Source organism: Coccomyxa subellipsoidea, assembly GCF_000258705.1.
Source record: "Coccomyxa subellipsoidea C-169, whole genome shotgun sequence".
In the NCBI taxonomy this organism is placed as follows: Eukaryota; Viridiplantae; Chlorophyta; class Trebouxiophyceae; family Coccomyxaceae; genus Coccomyxa; species Coccomyxa subellipsoidea.
In genome coordinates, this window is record NW_005178029.1 from 253,918 (window position 1) to 272,175 (window position 18,258).

Here is an 18,258-nt window from a genome sequence, read left to right on the forward strand (position 1 = left end):
ACATGATACATCATAAGAGTTCAGGCGTTTCAATCTGACTTCTCGCAGGCATGGAAGACTGTAAAGGGCAAATTCTCATGGCAACTTCTTGGTGCGGCACCGAACAGACATGCTCTCTCTGGCATGCTCAACAGAGCAGACTGCATTGCGCAATCCTGTAACTAGCTATCACAGGCACATACGGTTTGAAAGAGTCTCTAGCTCATTTGCCGGAGTTCTAGTAGTGATCATTCCCTGACATCAAATTACGGGCGATGAGCCCTCAAGTGCATTCTTCACGTTTTCTGTTGCATGGCATTGAACCATGCCAAGTGGGTCTTTCTTTACCGGCCTCTCCCAATTTTCACAGCGCACATGCATTTTTGACTCAGATACAGCTCTTTGAGGGCAGAGCAGATGAGACTTGTGCTTATTGCTACCAAGCAGCAGCAGCAGCCAAAATCACAGGGGGTGCTGATTCTGAATGCAGCCCTCGTTGATCATGTCGGGCTCGCCCTGGAACCAGTCCATCCGCTCAAAGGCAACATCATGCACGGAGACCACCCTGTGTGGTGTATCCATGCAGGGGCCACAGCAACCGGCGCAGCCTTACCCCTTGCACCAACGCATGCGCCGGAGGCAATCCGCGCAGCACCCGCACATGCACTGCCGCTCCCAGAAAGGTGCGATGCGGTCTTGCGGCAGGTGAATGCGCTCTATGCAGTGCTCTTCGCATCTCTCCCTGACCAACTGCTTGCCGAGAGGGGTCAGGCTGTCCTGGAAGACCACAACCTGGCTCACGTGGCAGAGCAACCCATAACGGGCCTCAAAGGAGACCACGGGCCCAGCGGTTGCGGCAGTGTCCTGGAGTTCTAGACACAGCGCCCCGCTGCACTCCATGTAGATTCGGTGCAGGTGGGGGCGCGGTGGATGCTTTATGCGAGGACTCAGCCGTGAGATCTGTTGTGCTCCAATCCAAAAGGGTACATTTGTGCTGCACAATGTTCTATGCGTGTTGCAGTCTGTCATTCTTTCAAGACTGTATGCCTGCAAACATGACACAGCTTCATCACTTGACCGACAGCTGTGCGCATGCAGTCTTTCCAGGGAGAGGCTTTCCAAACGGAACGTGTTTTGCAGTCAGCATGCATGCATTGTTGATATTGTTACACGCTCTTTCTGCCAAGGCTGCCACATCTTCTACCCCTCCCTGTTTTTACTGAAGTTTTCCATGTTTTTATTGAAGAATCTCGTGCATTAATGCGATTGAACCAGAAGTCCATTCTGTGAGGCTGCAACTCAGGGCTTGACGAGTCACAAATCTGCCATTCTCGTATTGACCAGGGAATGAAACCTCGGTTTTTGACATTTGATCCACCAAGCATTATCCCCCCAACTTCAACTGCTTGTAAAGTGCACGAAAAAGTGCTGTCTGGTACCACCTGGATTCTAATCATTCCCGATCAATGCTTGCTGCAGATATAGCGTTTTCCCAGGCACATTATGCAACTCATAAGGCTATCTTGCCAAGGCTTGACTGATGGAATCCTCACTGCACAGGTGCTAAGGGGCCGGACATCATGAAACAGGGCGCTCCAAGTAAGGAGGTGGCGGGGAAGCTGATGTCAACAGCAGCTGGCAAGGGGTTGGCAAAGAAGTCCAATTTCAAGGGCGTGACCTGGCACAATTACAACCGCCGCTGGCGCAGCAGCCTCCCAATCGGTGCGTTCTTTTCCTCCGCCCCTTTGTATCCCCTTATAAAGTATGATGATTATCATTATTATTATTATTATTACATTATCATTATTACTATTATTATCATTACACGCTGTCTCTGCCAAGAGGCAAGATGTGTCCTGCAGATAAGCTGCAGTCTATGTGTGCCAGATAAATTCCATGTCTTCATCACCAGGAGCCCCCTGTTAATCAGAATAAGACTGCACCAAAGATAGCCGATTCAGCATTTTTGCTGGTTCCTCCGGTTGATAGCTCAAGCTGCACACTGGCGAATCGCATGCATATAACGATATGCCAGGAAAGCTCACCGCCTGAGTGCTGCAATCAATGAAAATGAGTTTGCGCTTCTTATGATACATTTTAGCTAGTTTGTCGTGCTCCTTTGCAGCATCCTCCTCAGAGGCAAAGTGGCCCAGCGGCTGCCATCTTCCATCTGCATGAGCGCAAAAAATTTCTTTGAAGCAACAATTTTCTAACGGGTATCTGTTGCAGTGTAGTGATGCAGGTCCTGCTTCTCTCGCTGGTGCCAAATGCACTGGCGAGATCCTGCTTCACGCCACTGCAATCACAGCATGCAATAACGAATGGGAGCAAGTAACACTAGCATAAGCTCCCCTGAGGCCACCTTGGAGCGGTGCGGAAAAGGGACTGTTCGACCACGTATTGCTTATTCTCTCAGTGCTAATCAACCGAACGAGAGGGCAATCGCCGTCGAGGCCCAGAAACGCCATCCAGGACACGTGACACTTCTAACTGGGAAGATCCAGTCATCCGTCCATGGCAGATTTAGTAATGTCACGTCACTGAAGCAAATTTGATGTGTGCTAAAACATCAGCATGTACATGTGCCAACAGTGAGAGTTGGGGGAAGTCTCGGATGCGCCAGAATGCTTAAGCAGCTTGTATATTGAAACAGCTGTGATTTGCTATTTTGTTGAGGCCTGGAACTGTCTGCAGGCTTTTGGAATTACCATCTGATGCCCTAAATGCCTGGCATTATCAAATTAGCGAGGCAGCAACATTGCCAAAATCATAAACTCACAGCATGCCACTCACGCCAAAAAGACACCTACGCATAATTGGAACTGGCACATGTCAGGTGGTGAATCTCTGAATATGACAGCATACTGTCACTAAAATTTTGCCTTGTTGCTTGCCACGCTGCTCTCGGAGAAGGCCAAGAGGAAAAGGACGGTTCACAACAGGAAACTCTAAAGAAATGCACGCAGATATACCAATCGACGGACATAGCTATAAGCATGCTTCTGGCACCAAGCAAATCCTGAAAGAATGCAAGCTGGCAGCTGCAGACACAGCTAGAAGCAATAAGAAAGCGCCAAAGTTTTTGAGAAAATGGGCCTTCAATGAAGTCCATTGCGTCTGGGTATAATATGAAACGTGGTACAGCTATTTCTGCATTCAATTGCACCAGAGCCCCGCTAGAGTGCCCAATATAACGCTATCTCACCCTTTTAACACCACCCAGCAATTGGAGCTATTAACAGCTCAGCACAACGCATTGGCATAACAATCTAAAGCTGCTACTGCCATCACCATGACATCCTTACTGTTGCCCTGTTCTGACAGAGTAGGCTCATTTTTGCCACACGAATTGCCCTACATAATTGCCGGCACATACGTTCTAGAATCACAATTCCACCCCTATCCACCACAGGTTGAGAAGGAGGCTGCTGCTGCGATCACTCAGGCGGGTGGTCTTCTTGCTGCCCTGCTATGACTGCGACGGCTGGGATTTGCCACGCAAGACACCGTACAGAATTGCCAACACAAACAACCTAAAATCTAATTAAAACCCAGCTCTACAAATGCCAAAGCAGGTTGGTACTGCCATCACTCAGGACATGGTGTTGTTTGTGCCGCCGCCCTGCTCCTAAGAAGCTGCCTAGGAATCGTCATTGGAGTCAAAGAACAGAAATGGCACTGGCAGGTTCGGCTTTGGCCTGCGCCGCATCGCCGCAGCTGCCAGCGGTTCTTCAGTTGCAGACCTGCAGCAAAGTGCAGACAGAGAATTTAGAAGGCTTGTTCTGCTGTGTACTGTACTGAAATCGCTGGAGAAGAGAGGTCTAGGAGTATGATGTGTTAGGGTACCTGGGAATTATAATTGGGTAGGAAATTGAAAGGTGATGGCAGCAGGTGCCTGCAGTGAAAGAAAGCTAGCACCAATGGCAAGATTGCAATATGCTGATGGGCTTGCAGACAGTCCGCGATATCTCCTCATGGGAAGAATGTGAGGCTTTCAGTGCATTGGTTCCCACAAATAGGACGCAGGAAGGCATGTATGACAGACATCTCCTAGCTCACAAAAGGAGGTCCTATAGCTCATTAGAGCTGGCAAGAGATTCCAGAACATGAGATGCTCCTGCTTCCTAACACCCTAAACTTCCTACATTGCACAGCTCGTCAGAATGTTTGTCAGGCACAAGTGGCGTGAATTATATGGAAGGGCACAGGAGTGGCCCATCGCGCTTACCTGGCCAGGTGTGCAACCCACTGAATCTTGGGCTCAAGCCAAGGCTTCATGAGAGCCTCAGCCTCTCGCTTCATTCCTGCCTGTGCCTTGGCCTTGGCAGTTCTCGGGTTGTCTGAGGGCTCTTCAAGGATGCTTTCTAGTGGCTCTGGGCTACTTGCGTTAGGAGATTGCTCTGGCTCTTGTCCTCGCAGCCGTCGACTCTGTCAATTGCGAGCATGGCATTAGCTGCTGCTTCCTCTGATTGTTTCACTGTGCACGGAACCAAGAACTCAATCAGGCACAGGTTTGCATATTCATAAATGCCGTAGGATTTCGTGAGGCTGGAAGCTGGTGTATCCAAGTTTTGCAGGAAGTTTGGCAGGCTAGAGCAGTGAAATTGGGAGGGAGAACGAGCTTCATAGCTTTATGAGCTTACGAGCTTACGTTCAGGCGTGCTGGTTCTGGAGGGAAGACTTGAAGGGGACTTCAGAGGTGTTCCAGGCTCAAAGTTGTCCTGTAAAGGCAGAAAAGATGGCTTATGAGTGAGCAGGGCCTTCCGAAGCAGTACGGCAGAAGAGAACGTTAAGCTGTCTTGAATCACGGACGAGACAGCAGCTGTTTTGACGATGGCAGATCTGATGAAAGTTTTCGGGGAAATCATGGGCAATCGTAAGTGAAGAAGGGCGCACCATTCTGGCTTTGGCAGTTGCTGATGCACTTTCACCTACCGGCACTCTCAAGCAAGTGGACAGTGGCCCCAGTGAAAGCTGCCTTTGCCAGCGCGGATGAGCAAGATGATACGTCAGCAGCTAAAGAAGCGATTGAATACACTTTCACAGCAAAGTCCTTGCGTTGGGTGTCTAATTTCTGTTTGTGCTTGATGAGGTGCAACAAAGCCCTCTGAAAGTTCTTCCCCTGTTGCTCAGTGTCCACACAGAAGAGGCAGTACCTTTGCCATAGAAATTTCGCAAAGTTCAAGAGTGCGTGCTAAGTGCCCTGCTCGCGTTCCTGTCAGAGCACAGTTTGTTCCAGAGCGAGCCTGATTTGGCATCTTAGATGTACCCTGAGCTGGACCGTAGGCCACCTGTGAATGAGTAATCAAATACATTCTTGTGAGATATGTTCAGCATGGGACATGATATTGCCTGAAAGTGTGTGATCTGCATATTAAATAGTCAGATCTCTGAGCGCCTGCATGAGCTGGTGGTTGACAGGGTCTATAACGTTTCTTAAAGCTTGCATCTGTCCACATCTGTGCAAACCAGGCACAATGCACAGGTTCTGGCATTCTAGTACCTTACTACATGCAGGCGGAGCTGCTGGCATCGTAAGTGACATTCACAGCGATACCTATGACCCAGCACGCATGATTGCTAAAGAAGAATGACTCAGCCTTAGTCAGCGTCGAGCCCTGAAGCACCTAGCACCTGTTTTCAGCCAGTGCATCGGCAGCTGGATTGCAGCGTGTTTTCTAAGAATAATGATTTTTGGCTGGACGCCAATGAGGCTTGAAGCAAATGCCTGACTTAAAAATTCCGAAGCCTGAAATGTGGCTGAAAGCTCGATAGTTCAGTTGTTTTCTTCTGATATCAGCATTCTCTGCTTAAAAAGTCTGGAAGGTGGCTTTCAGGGCCGGGTGAACCCTTCCAAGTGGGAGACACTCTGGCAAGTTACGAGCGCCAAAAGAGCTCCATATCCCTTTCTTTCGAACCATATGGCTTCAGATGCCTCTGAATGATACCCTGAAGGGCTGTTACTATCCGGCAGCAAGGGTTCAGACGCCAAGCCTCTGGCGTACAGCCCGGCATTGCCCAACACTGCCTTCCTCTGAGTCTGAGCCATCCTCGATGGAGTAGCGCGAGCGCTTCAGTGCGGCTGCGCGCCGGGGGCGGAGGGACCTGCTGGCCACCGCTGAGGGGTCCCTGGGGGGAGACCGGGGGGCGCGCTCCAGAACGAGCCCCCCCGTCACGGGGCGGCCGGCGGCTGATATGGCGGGCTCTGGCGGTACCTCTCCGCGCTGCCTCTTCCTGGGTGCCTGCTTTGAGTCTTCGCGTGCAGCGTCCTTGCGTATCTTCTCTTTGATGAAGGACGACCACTTCTTGAAGAGCGCTGCCTTGCCCTGGAAGCACGCGCATGGCAGATGTCAGCAAGTTTTGAGCCTATATTACTTGCATGTGAGTCTATTTCTCTTATCACCGAGCACAGTCGTCGTCTGCACAGTGCACTAACTGGATCTGATAAGTCTTGAAGGTTGTGGGCCAGACACATATCGCATGTTGGGCTGTGCACAGAGAGAAGAAAAAAAGGACCGTCTTCATGACAGGTTGAATTGTTTGAAAGGATCTGGTGATTGTCAGGAACCCACAGCACCCATGCAAAAGCGCACACATGGCTGCAGACATCAAGACTTCAAGAGGCATGCATTGCGTGCAAGGATTGCCTTGTAAGACTGCAAGCAGTGCAACCTGTGTAGTGAATGGGAGGAGTGCTCACCGGGTAGGTGCTGCGTGGGAAGTTGGTGGGAGCCTCGGGGCCTCTGAGAGCTAAGACCAGCTCATCATACCGCCTGGCTGCTCGCTCCTTGTTCTTGAAATAGCCCAGGTGCTGCGGTTTGTTATCTGCAGAGTCAGGCACGCACAATTTTTACCAGATTACAAAAATGTCATTGAAACAGAAGGAATATTGATATGTCCTAGTGTGTCCTAATGTGCAAGACAGACAGACAGACATCCAGAATGCTTAGCAGGCAAGTGAGATGCAGGCTCATATTGCCACGATGATCTTGCTGCGGGCGCTGAAAAGTACACCTTTAAATCTTTGCAAGATAGTAGGATGGGACGCACTGAATTGCACGCTGGCGCGGAAACCCTTGTTGCTTGTATCCATGACACATCGACAAACTTGGACGTCTTGCCCATTCCCTTGGAGCCCTTCTTTGCTCCCGTCTTTGCTCCCTGCTTCTTGCTGATGCGCTCCTTCTTGTCTGCAGCAGGTGCTGTCACCGAGGCAGTAGCAGGGCGCTTGGTTGTTTGATTCTTTTGTGAGCCCTGAGGCTGCAGCTGCTGGAAAGGTGCAGGGGGAGGTGGAGTACGCAGCTGCAGAGCTTCTGCCGTCTCGCGTGCAGGCACGCAACGAAAACCATGCAGTCAGTTGACCAACATACTGCATCGCTTCTAAGGCAGATACAAAACCTGACTTTAAGGTGAGCCCGAGGCCATCATCACGTCTGAATTTTCACAATGTCTTTGAGTCTTCGGTGATGAACTTACCTGGTGCTGAGTGCGTCTGGTACGAACAAACTTTCAGCGAGGGAAGGACGACGAGCTCTCCAAGCCCATCCCAAAGTTTAGCGTCGTCTGCATCGGAGCGATCCAGCCCTTTGATGGGAAGTGCCCTGCAGCGACAGCAACTTGATGCTGTCACGAACGACGTTTGGCAAGCCGATTTCCACCAGCATTTGCTGAGCTCGCCCCATATGAGCTCCTGAGCCCCTCTGACCGTTCCTGACCAAGACCACTGCGCTGCTGTTTCTATTGTGCCAGGTAACACACTTTCTGCCTAAATAAGATATGTCGCCATCGCCAAACTAAAGTTGCCGCTTGCATTTGCGCATCAGGGATGAAAGTAAGATAAGCCGACCAAGCTTTATCTGCAGGGCGCCTGTGAGAGGCCTTCTGTCGATCCTGGCGCCACGATGAAGTCCATCAGACACCTGCAAAACTTATTCCTAATTGTTCTCAGCTCTGAGGACGCTCCTAGGCAAAAGGCTTATGACATGTGAAGATGAACGATGAGGGCTACAAGCCGTGGACGTGACGAATATAATCTTTTGCACGAACGAAAGGGCGGGTGCTCTCGAGGCCCAGAACGCCATCTGGGACACGTGGCACTACTAATTGGTAGGGATAACTAATATATTAATTACCCATGTAACTGGGACGACGATCAGTCATCCGATCTACGTGACATTACTTAAATTAAGTAATGTCACGTCACTGAAATAAATTTGACGTGTGCTGGAAACATCAGCCTGTGCACGTGCCAACAGTGAGGGTTGAGGAAGTCTTGGGTGCGCCAGAATGCTAAAGCACCTTGCTCTATGGAAATGACTGCGATTTGCTTGTTTTTTTAGGCCCGGCACTTTTCCAGCTCGCTCAAGATATTGTCTTCATATGCCCAATATGCCTGGTTAGCTCAATTCAACAAGCCGACAACATTGTCATTGCCAAGAACTCACAGTGTGCCACTCACACCGATTGCGAAGCCTACACAGCTCAGCCTGCACCGCGTTGTGTTCACAATTCAATGCTGCTACTGCCATAATGAGCTTCTCACTGCTGCCCTGCTACAACTGCATAGGCTCATGTTGGACACACAAATCGCCCTGCAGGATTACACACACCCATTTCGGTGTTCACTTTTTCCTACCAAGTCTTGTGAACCAGGCTGCCATTGCCATTGCCATTACTTATGCCTTGTTGTCATTCTACCTTCATGCTCTGATAAAGCTGGCTGGGACTCGTCATTGAAACCGCTGAGAAAATTGGCACTGTCAGATCAGCCTTTGGCCTACGCCGCATTGCTACAGCTGCAAGCGGGTCTTCATTTTTACACCTGCAGCAGAGTGCAAACAAAAACTCTTCAGAGGCTCGATCTGCTATGTACTGTAGTAAAATCGCTGGTGACATGATGGCTAGGTGTACCAAGGACTTCTACCTTGACGAAAATTGAGAAGGCAATGGCAGCAGGTGCATGCGGCATGCAACTTGCACCCCTGACAAAGACAAGTTGTTGAAAGAACTGCAGGCTGACCTTCCCTTATTTTCATGGGCCTAAGCTTTCCTGTGCAATATTTCTATCAATGGCTGGCAGGCACACGGCAAAAGACATCCCCTAGGCGAATGTCGGCACCTCCTATTACTCAAAAGTTTTCAAAATAATTCATGTAAGACAAATGCTCAACTCAAGATGTCCCTGGCAAAACAAGAATGGCCCAAACTGCTGATTGAGGGACAAGCTAGTGCCCCCAATGTTCAGTTGAAGGGCCCATTTGGTGCCAAGGTGTGGCAATGCAGGTATTCTTCCGCTCAAAATTTTGGGACGGATTCTCGACAGCGGCAATGCGTGTGTCTCAGGAGCGGCCGCATCGCCGAATGTACCCGAAAATCAATCCGAAAAAAAGCCCAGTGCTTTTCCTGGGTATCGAACTTGGGAGCGTGGCGTACATTTCGATTCATCTACTACCCCTTGGCTGTCCTAGGTGGGGCAACTAAAAACTTAGGTAGAACCCGAGCCATGATTGCAGCTCCTTGCAATTGCAGTGACACATTTTATTGCAGTAGGATATTGCAGTGAATGCAAGCATGTAAATGAGCGCTCTAAATTTGCATCACACCAGCACATGCTTACAACACACGCCATATTCAGAGCTCTGGGCCAGATTGCCAGATATGGAGTCGCCCAAAATTAGCTATCATTTCCTGATATTCACGTCAATTGTGTTCTTGCACTAGTCCATCTTCACCCGAAACCTTAAACCCTACACCCCATCTTCATGCAAGCAGGACCAGCAGCAGTGGCAGTCACACTGTCCTGCATAATGCCCAGTCAGAAGCTCTGGCACCATAGACATGGTGACGAAGGTCAATCCCTCATCATCGTGGTCACCATTATCTGGATAATCCCTCTCTAAGCTTCGGCCCGTCAGTGCCAGCTGTTTGTCCAGGCTGTCGACAAATTCATCCTCTTGTTCGAAGTCTTCTTCCCTGTACCCCACAGTCAGCCTTAGTATGGAGGCAGCAAATACCTCCACATCCACAATGACGAGGCTCAGCGTCTCATAGCTGTCAATGTACACCCATTCCAGGTGAGGCAAAGGAGGAATCACGAGCGTCAGGTCTTCCGCCTCAACATGCAATTTACGCAGGCGGCAAAATGCCTGGGATGACAGTGAGCGAATTTCCATGTTGTATTGCTCATGATACACGAGGCTGAGTGGATTGCAGCTTTGTGCTGCCTCCGTCCGCATCCGCACAGGCAGAAAGTGCTTCGCTTCTGGATGCCAATGCCAAGGACAACCACTGTCACATAACTCCATCTTTCTGCTGCAAACCTCTATTCCTCGCACGCCCAGAGATTCCTTACTGCGCACAACTACCTTATGATCTTTGGTAGAGCTCCGTATTGTCATCGTGCAACCTTCAGGTATGGTGTACCCCAGGCAGGGAATGATGTCACTCATGCACAGGTGCTTGAGTGACTTTGGCATGACCACATTCCAAGCATGTGCCTTCTCTCCTACATACAATGTCTCCAGGACTGGCAGATTGTCCACCATGGCATGCAAGTCATACTGCATCTGCAGCTGGCTTGACACGGGCTTCAATATCAGGTGCTTCAGCCTGGACATGCAGGGCATGTTCACCCGGAAATCTGCCGTAAGGTGCAGGATATTTAACCCATGTGCTTGTTGTAATATTGCAGAAAGCCATGGCAGCCACTGAGGCCCGGGTTGCTCGGATTCATCCCCGCCGCCAGAACCATCTCCACAAGAGAGATCAAAGCGCCTCAAATGAGTCAAGTCAAGGGCTTGGCATTCCAGTGCACTTCCAAGGATACTTTTGGGATCCGCAGATGACACGTCAGAGGAGATGTCAATTTCGATGGATTCTGCCTCGCGCCAATGTTTGGTGAGCCATGTCAACGCGGACACAGAGCTTCCGTAGTTGTCCACTTTGAGCTGCTTGGGCTGGAGATTCTGGAGAGCCTTGCAGGCACCACTGGCCATGGTCCATTCCTTGGTGGTCATCAGTGAGGATATCTGCTGCCACAGCTCCTCTGGGAGGAGAGGGCATCCCTCAGGCGTGGCCACAAGAGACTTCTCGCAGACTCCTTGCCATGTTTCCTGGAAACACCAGAGCAGGCACTTTATGTCGAGCACCTCAAAAGCACTTCGAAGCAATCGTAGAAGGCGCTGTAAGGACGGGTCCACCAAGCTTCGTAACAAGTTTTCAAGCTGAAAACGACAGGGCCTGTTCGTCTTCAGTATTATCGCATTCAGTCGGCGGCTGCAAAGCACCGTGCAGCACTGCTGGCAGCCAAAAAAATCATTGTTCCTTCAGACAAAATGATACAGCCAGGCGAATGCCACTTTCACAAAAAGCTCGATTCATTGCTTTGTTTCTTTTGGGAGGCACCGTCGTCTTGAAAAGCGTGGGCGGACCTTCATTTTTGGTACCGACCGATCAGCGGTCCGCAGCCCCGCGTGTCTTCCCCTCTCAGTTGAACGTGACGTGGGACTTTGACGCTCTTTTGTCGAAACGTCACATAGCAAGCATACAGGATCGACCTGAAGGCTCAGAAATCGTTGGGTTGTTGTGTTGGCTTTGGCCTTTCGATATTTCATTCGTGCCTCGCTCACTAAAGTTGTGCTCACGTGAGTAGGGATGATGAACATAACAACATTTGTTCTCTTAGGTACCCCCTCAAATTAAGCAAAACCACCCAGTGATACAAGGATTCTGTTTTCTCAAGTATCAGTTCTTACTCGTTTTGAGTCTCGTCTTTTGAATAGATCCAAAATATTGCCGACCATTGGCAACCAGCTGGCAACCATTGGCTGCTGATCATGCACACCTGATTTCTACATCACAGATCTGAGGGCAACATGCACCCAGCCTTGCCCTTTGTGGCGGCTTCAAAGATCATTACACATGTGTCGCAGCTCGTGCAGCAGAAGCCATGGCCGCGAAATTGCCACTGAGCATTGTACTGCTTGTCTCAATTGCTCGTCTTGACGGCTCCGACTGCCCTTTTCTTCATCCCTGTGCCCTACCCCTTTAAGCTTGACCCCATCTCCACCCCTAACATGAGGCAGTATGTCTTCAGAAGAGATCTTATCCAATGAATTATGGCTTCCCACCCACTTCTCACGCTTGCCAAAGTTACTCCAGAACCAAATGAAATGTTCTATATTCAATGTCCCATTCAAACGACAACACAACACACTGCTCAGAGACTGTACTCGTCTGGTCAAACATTCCTCAATCCCCCCAGCTTCTACATTGAGCGCAGCCTCTTGGGCTTTGGCGCGGGCACCCACTCGACATCTCCCTCCCAGTTTGACACCTCGTCAAAGGCGAATCGGCGCTTGGATTTCGCCGTGCGGGGGGACCGGGAGGACCCGGTGCCCACTGCCGGGGGTTTCCCGGTGGAAGACCGGGGAGAATCGTCCTTGCTGTCGTCCTCTGGTGCGCGTGAGTCATTCTCGGCTGAGGCATCATTGATTTTAATGTCTGCCTTGATTGTTCTCTCGTGCTGTTCTGGTTTCTCGCCGATCTGCCCTCTCTTTCCCTCCACAAACTTCCTCCACTTCTCCTCGAGCACTTCCTTGTCCTGGTAATGTGCACATGCATGCGGTCAGTGACAGACAATGAGCTGGCTTGATTTGCGCATCTGCTGTGATTTGTCACTGCAGGTCATCAGCTTCCAGGAACACAGGAGCTTTGACCTCTGGGCAGCCTTTGCAAATCGCCTTGGAAGTTTCTGGGCTTCAAAGGACGACAGGAAAGTCCGCTGCTGACTCAGCTGTATTTGTCAACAACCCACAGGGTCGCCAACTTATAAACTGCTTGGCAGGAGCACCTTGAGCACAGCTAAGAACCCCTAGCCGTGCAGGGCATGCCGCGCCAAGCCAGTGGTTTTGTGCTATCTTGTCTGCTTCCTGAATTGGGTAGTGGGGTTCCTAAAATTACAGAAATGATATGAAAATAGCGGCCGCAGCCGCCACTAACACTGACAATATCACTGCAACCACCATGGCAAGGGGCTTTGACAGTGAAAGGGGGATATTCCAGTGAGGTTCAGGGTGTCTGACTGGGTAGGTGTCGCGCTGGAAGTTGGTGAACTCCTCTGGGCCCTTGATGGCGATGACCAACTCATCATAATCTCGGGCTGCCTCCAGCTCAGTGGAGGCGTAGCGGATGTGCGGACTCGGATTGTTGCCTATGCATGCACCACTTCATGTCAGAAATGGTGTTCAAGGAGGATCTGGATTGGCATTGCACTCGTGCAGGAAGTGCCCCTGACCGGACAAAATTCCAAAACCTCCGTCAAAATCTTCAGAGCCTACGTTTTTGGAGGTGAAAAATGTTTTCTCGATACCCTTTTGTGATATTTGTTTAGTTGGGGTTATGCATAGAGGAAAGCACCATGGGCTGCACACACTAGGGTGCCCACCTATACCTGATCCCATATCAGGCTTCAAGCCTCGAACCCAACAGGGGACTCCAAACTAACTTAACTCACTACTACTGGCCTAACGTTACCTTAAAGTCCCCTAAACCCAAAGATAAGTAAAAAGGGTGGAGGAAAAGAACGCACTGATTGGGAGGCTGCTGCGCCAGCGGCGATTGTAACTGTGCCAGGTCACGCCCTTGAACTTGGACTTCATTGCCACCCCCTTGCCAGCTGCTGTCAGCTTCCCCGCCGCCTTCTTACTTGGAGCGCCCGGCTTTATGATGCCCGGCCCCTTGGCACCTGCGCAGTGAGGATTTTATCAGTCAAGCCTTGGCAAGATAGCCTCATGAGTTGCATAATGTGCCTGGGAAAACGATATATCTGCAGCAAGCATTGATCGGGAATGATTAGAATCCAGGTGGTACCAGACAGTACTTTTTCGTGCACTTTACAAGCAGTTGAAGTTGGGGGGACAATGCTTGGTGGATCAAAAAGTCAAAAACCGAGGTTTCATTCCCTGGTCAGTACGAGAATGGCAGATTTGTGACTCGTCAAGCCCTGAGTTGCAGCCTCACAGAATGGACTTCTGGTTCAATCGCATTAATGCATGAGATTCTTCCCGCTGCAACACTGCAGACGAAGATCTAAACACTCAGCACCGTGCCCACGGTTGATTAAGTCTTGCTTAGGTCTGGCGAGTCCATCAAGGGGTAGCATTGTGGTAGCCTTTGACTGCCACTTGTTTGTTGGACATACCGTGTTTCTGGCAGGAAAAGAGGGCAACACCAATTCAGGGGCCTAATGAACGATATTGAACACACCTGCGGCCATGGCATATGCAGGCGTGGTCGGGCCGTGAGGCTTCAGCTGCGTGGCAGGTGGCTGCGTGACAGAGGGTGCCGGCTGCGGGGACTTCCAGTGGGAGCTGGGAAGAATTTGCACAGCAGCACCAGCATCCTGCTTTGGTGCAGATGGCGGTGCTTGGCTGTGGTTCACCGGCAAGTGCGTTGGCGTGTGGCTCACGGGAGTCAGCATGTAATGTGTGTTGTCGCTGTCAAGGGTAGGCCCGCCAGGCACATCCCTGTCCAAAAAGCACCATACACCCCATTCACTAGCAGGCAAAGAGGATGTTTCTTCAAGTTTGTTTCAAAGTAGATCCTCACATTTCTCCAAACTCCTCCATCTCCAATCAATCCTCACTCTTTTGTAGCTGCACAGGCTTGCAGAATGAACACTTGATTGCCAGAAACTAGGAATGCCTGTTGTTGAGCAAGGACATCGAGAGCAGTGCACGGCTCTGTGCAGCTCTGGAAGCCACTGGAAGTGGGTCTCGATGAAGATTGTCGAGGAAGAAAGTGGACAGAAGCCTGGCGCCTTACCAGTGTTGCACTTCAGGCAGTGGTGTCTTGGGGGAGGTTAGCTGCGCCTCTGGGACAACACTGACTGGCCCCGGATCCTTCCGAAAGAGTGCTCGGCTGGAGATTGGGTTCCCCACCGGCTCTGTATGCACAGACACAATAGAATCAGCACTACTTTCTATATGCCTGGGCCGAAATGAGCATAAGGGGGACGGCCAGGAGTGGTGAGTGGTTTCCCTCCGATCTCCAAGCTGACGGAGAGCAATGATTGCGACTTTAAGGGAACAAGCACAGAAGGGGCATCTCGTGTGCAGCGTGAGAACAAGTCAAGATATCGCTGTGATCAAGAGAATTTTCTGCGAAGCTGCTCACCGGCATTGTGTGTCCACTGGAAGATGTCCTTCAGAAAGATTTCCTCGTGATCGGAATAGCGCTCTGGTAGAGCATCGTCCAGCCGCTCGGCCCTGGTCCAGCCTTGGCCCCTGGACCTGCAAGCGAGAAAGACTGTGAGGCACAATGGATGATACGATGGGGCCAGTGGACGCTTTCCAGCGGCGCCTAGCAACATTTTCACGGTGCAACGGTGACGCGGTTGTATACATGAAACTCTGCGGTAGCCGGGAGAAAAAGCGCGCGACGAAAATAATTACTCCGATACCGGGACAAAGCGGCCGCTACAATGTCTCCCTGCATCTACGATGGCTCTGAAGCTTCACACATAGCACCAAGTGGGCTTGCGAATGAGAATTCACCGTCGCGCTAGCTTTCAAGGTCCGTCTGCAGGTCCTTCAAGTTCGCGCACCTTCCAAGCGGGGTTCCCCAGTTCTCGGGAGGTTGTGCAGGAGCCATATGGTGCGCCTACGTATGATATTGGTACTCGTTAAGTCTGTATAAGGCCACAGTGAGTTTTAGGACTGCATTTCTCGTTCGGCTGTGTGGGTCCTGAGGTCAGGGTTTATGGAACGCGGTCAGCTCGATCTCAGGTGGAAGGGTTGCTCACGCCCAGAGATATTGCTTAAATTGTGACCAGCACGTGCTTGGGGATGAGCACCATCTGCTTTTTTAGTGCCCTGCTGTGCAGCCCATTCGGGACCAATATCCTGCTTTGTACGGTGCCGCCATTCAGACCATGCAACAGTTCATGTGGCAGTTGGATGTTGTCAGTGTTGCACACTTTGTCATGGTTTGTTCTGATCATGATCACTTGGATGCTGTCAGTACATCCAATCAGCCCTGGGCGGCTGGAGTTGATGTGTAATCTCCTTCCTTCCTTCCTTCCTTCCTTCCTTCTCGAGAGCGGCCCCAGATGACTCATCTAGAAGGGAGAGATCTCTCTCTTGGATCCAAAATCTGTTGTCATCGGCAGGGCACCTGCTGAAGAATTTGCCCTGCCCTCTGTCTTCATCAATCTCACATCTGCAGCAACTCTTTAAATCTCCTCCACTGCCACACTGCTGCATATCACATCTGCCTCCTGGCTCGGAGTTCTTGCACGGGCGATGCTTTATTGTTTCTGCTCTGGTCCTGACATTTCACCATCTTCATGCAGGTAAACCGCTGGTTTTGCCACTGTCTTCTGCCTGGCCTTTGTCTTGCATTGAATCCTGTGTGTGTTCTATTGATGGACTGAATTAGCTGTAATATAGCTTTAGTGTGTTGTTGCTTTTGTAGTTTTGTATTTGTAACAGGATTGCACCATTTTCTTCTCTAGGCCGTCCTCTCAACATATATAGAGAAGGGGTTGGGGGAAAGAGGTGAGTGTGTCTGAGTTTGTCTCACACGACGTCGATGATGGATCCTATGATCACATGCATGGTGGTTGTTTGGGTCAATTGACAGCAAAGCGGCTCCACCCGGCGGCTGTGATGTATTTGTAACTCACATCGACATTTCAAGCTTGCTGCCAATGGCAACGAATGGCGCAGGTCAGGCTTGCAAAGTGGCTATGCCCTAAATCTCTGTCCTGAACGGCACCAGTGTTGCTCTCATGATCACAATTGGTGTACATCAGGCATTGCACATGAGACTCATCGCCCTTAAACCAACTCTGTGGAAATCTACGATTCCCCCAGATGGGTTGTCAGCCAGTAGACTAGCATGCAACCCTCAGCCTAACATAAATTCCGTCCAGGAGACATAGGAAAATTTGGGTGTGGATGTCCACATGGTGTGCAATGTTGTCCTATCTTAACGCAGTAGCATTCCGTAGAGTTCCCCAAGTTCCTTCCTTCAAGTCCTGTCGGTTTGCGCAACTGCTCCGGGGCAATCTTTCAGGTGGCTCTGCAGCTGCTGAGACTGCAGATGCATTTGCCAATCAAGCAACACTGCTGTACCTTCCCATGGCATCTCTTGAAGGCCACTGCCCTGCTGCCTCGGGGCAGTGTCCCTTCATCATGGCTGTGTTATGATCTGCATGCCTCAAACATGCTGCCCTCACAGCTGCAGCATTGTGCTTGGCCGCACCATTGACATGCAGGCGCTGTCCCTTTGGCGCCTGGGGGTCATTCAGGGAAAAGGTCATTCAGAGATCTCCGGCAAGGGGTTTGGGCCAATTACACCCCTGGCAGTCAGCTCCTGCAGGGCCCATGCAATGTCCTGCAACAGCATAAGCCATGACAGAGCCTCAAATGCCTGTGTGGATCAGTCTTCAAGTCAGGAAAGGGCAGGCATCTTGACGTACAACGTCTGACATCCTGAGCTGCCTGAGAGGGGATTTGGGCACAAATATACAGCTTGGTCGCGTCAAGAGGCTGGCTGGGACCTTCAAATTATCTTAGAGGAGTGGAGTATACCTGCTGCAAGGCTGCGGCCTCCTCAGGGCAATCCCTGTAGGTTGAGACTCCATGTGCCAAGAGGCCCAGCAAGTACAGACCAAAGAGGACCAGTCCTGCTAATGGAGCCTGCGAACGGTGCACAATATACATCAGACCACAATGGATTTACATTATCACGTGTTTGCAAAAAAATTGCCCCTCAGAGAGGAATGCAATAGATGTGATGCCATGCCTTGTGCACGTAGATAGGCCCGATACATAACAATTATAAGCCTCTCCACAAGGAGCATGTGACATCAGTGAGATAACCGATAGACTTCAATCCAAAGAAAATTTTCAGTCTGTATGTCAATAGAAGAACATCCACTCACTGCGAGAACAGATATACGGATGTTGCGTGACAGATCTAGCTGCAGAGCTCCTAGCCACAATGCAACTGCCACAGCAGCATAGCTCAGGAGGCGCGATATCCGAAGCATGAAGAATTCGGGTCCAGTAGCTTAGTGATCATCAAGTACTTTGGCAGCTTTCAAATGATGGCGTGAGAGATGAGTGAATTACGTAGCCCCTTTCTATACTCGAAGACCTGAAGATATGCATTCCTGTGCAAATGATATCCAAGTTCAATGTTTAAGCGCGCCTTCACAGGGCAAACCAAGGGCAAACGTTCCTGGGCCTGTTGCCTGCTTTGGCATCAGTTCGG

At 50.5% G+C, this 18,258-nt stretch overlaps 4 protein-coding genes across 4 annotated transcripts; 1 reads left to right on the top strand and 3 right to left on the bottom strand.

Annotated features, from left to right (window-relative positions):
• Positions 1-441: 441 nt before the first annotated feature.
• COCSUDRAFT_57237 (hypothetical protein) lies at positions 442-879 on the bottom strand (the record flags this gene model as incomplete). Its single annotated transcript, XM_005645157.1, has 2 exons — positions 442-544; positions 641-879. The coding sequence occupies 2 exons, from the start codon at positions 877-879 to the stop codon at positions 442-444; spliced, it is 342 nt and encodes a 113-aa protein (XP_005645214.1).
• Positions 880-1,559: 680 nt separating this feature from the next.
• On the top strand, positions 1,560-2,157 carry COCSUDRAFT_57238 (hypothetical protein; the record flags this gene model as incomplete). Its single annotated transcript, XM_005645158.1, has 2 exons — positions 1,560-1,701; positions 2,105-2,157. 2 exons carry the CDS (start codon positions 1,560-1,562, stop codon positions 2,155-2,157), a joined length of 195 nt encoding a protein of 64 aa, XP_005645215.1.
• A 1,462-nt stretch (positions 2,158-3,619) lies between these two features.
• On the bottom strand, positions 3,620-4,281 carry COCSUDRAFT_57239 (hypothetical protein; the record flags this gene model as incomplete). Its single annotated transcript, XM_005645159.1, has 2 exons — positions 3,620-3,722; positions 4,208-4,281. The coding sequence occupies 2 exons, from the start codon at positions 4,279-4,281 to the stop codon at positions 3,620-3,622; spliced, it is 177 nt and encodes a 58-aa protein (XP_005645216.1).
• Positions 4,282-5,960: 1,679 nt separating this feature from the next.
• On the bottom strand, positions 5,961-15,630 carry COCSUDRAFT_43619 (hypothetical protein; the record flags this gene model as incomplete). The annotated part of the gene is made up of 12 exons (XM_005645160.1): positions 5,961-6,305; positions 6,680-6,804; positions 7,456-7,580; positions 9,958-10,091; positions 10,827-11,090; positions 12,284-12,580; positions 13,062-13,189; positions 13,568-13,723; positions 14,245-14,504; positions 14,803-14,923; positions 15,154-15,269; positions 15,584-15,630. 12 exons carry the CDS (start codon positions 15,628-15,630, stop codon positions 5,961-5,963), a joined length of 2,118 nt encoding a protein of 705 aa, XP_005645217.1.
• Between the last annotated feature and the right edge of the window lie 2,628 nt (positions 15,631-18,258).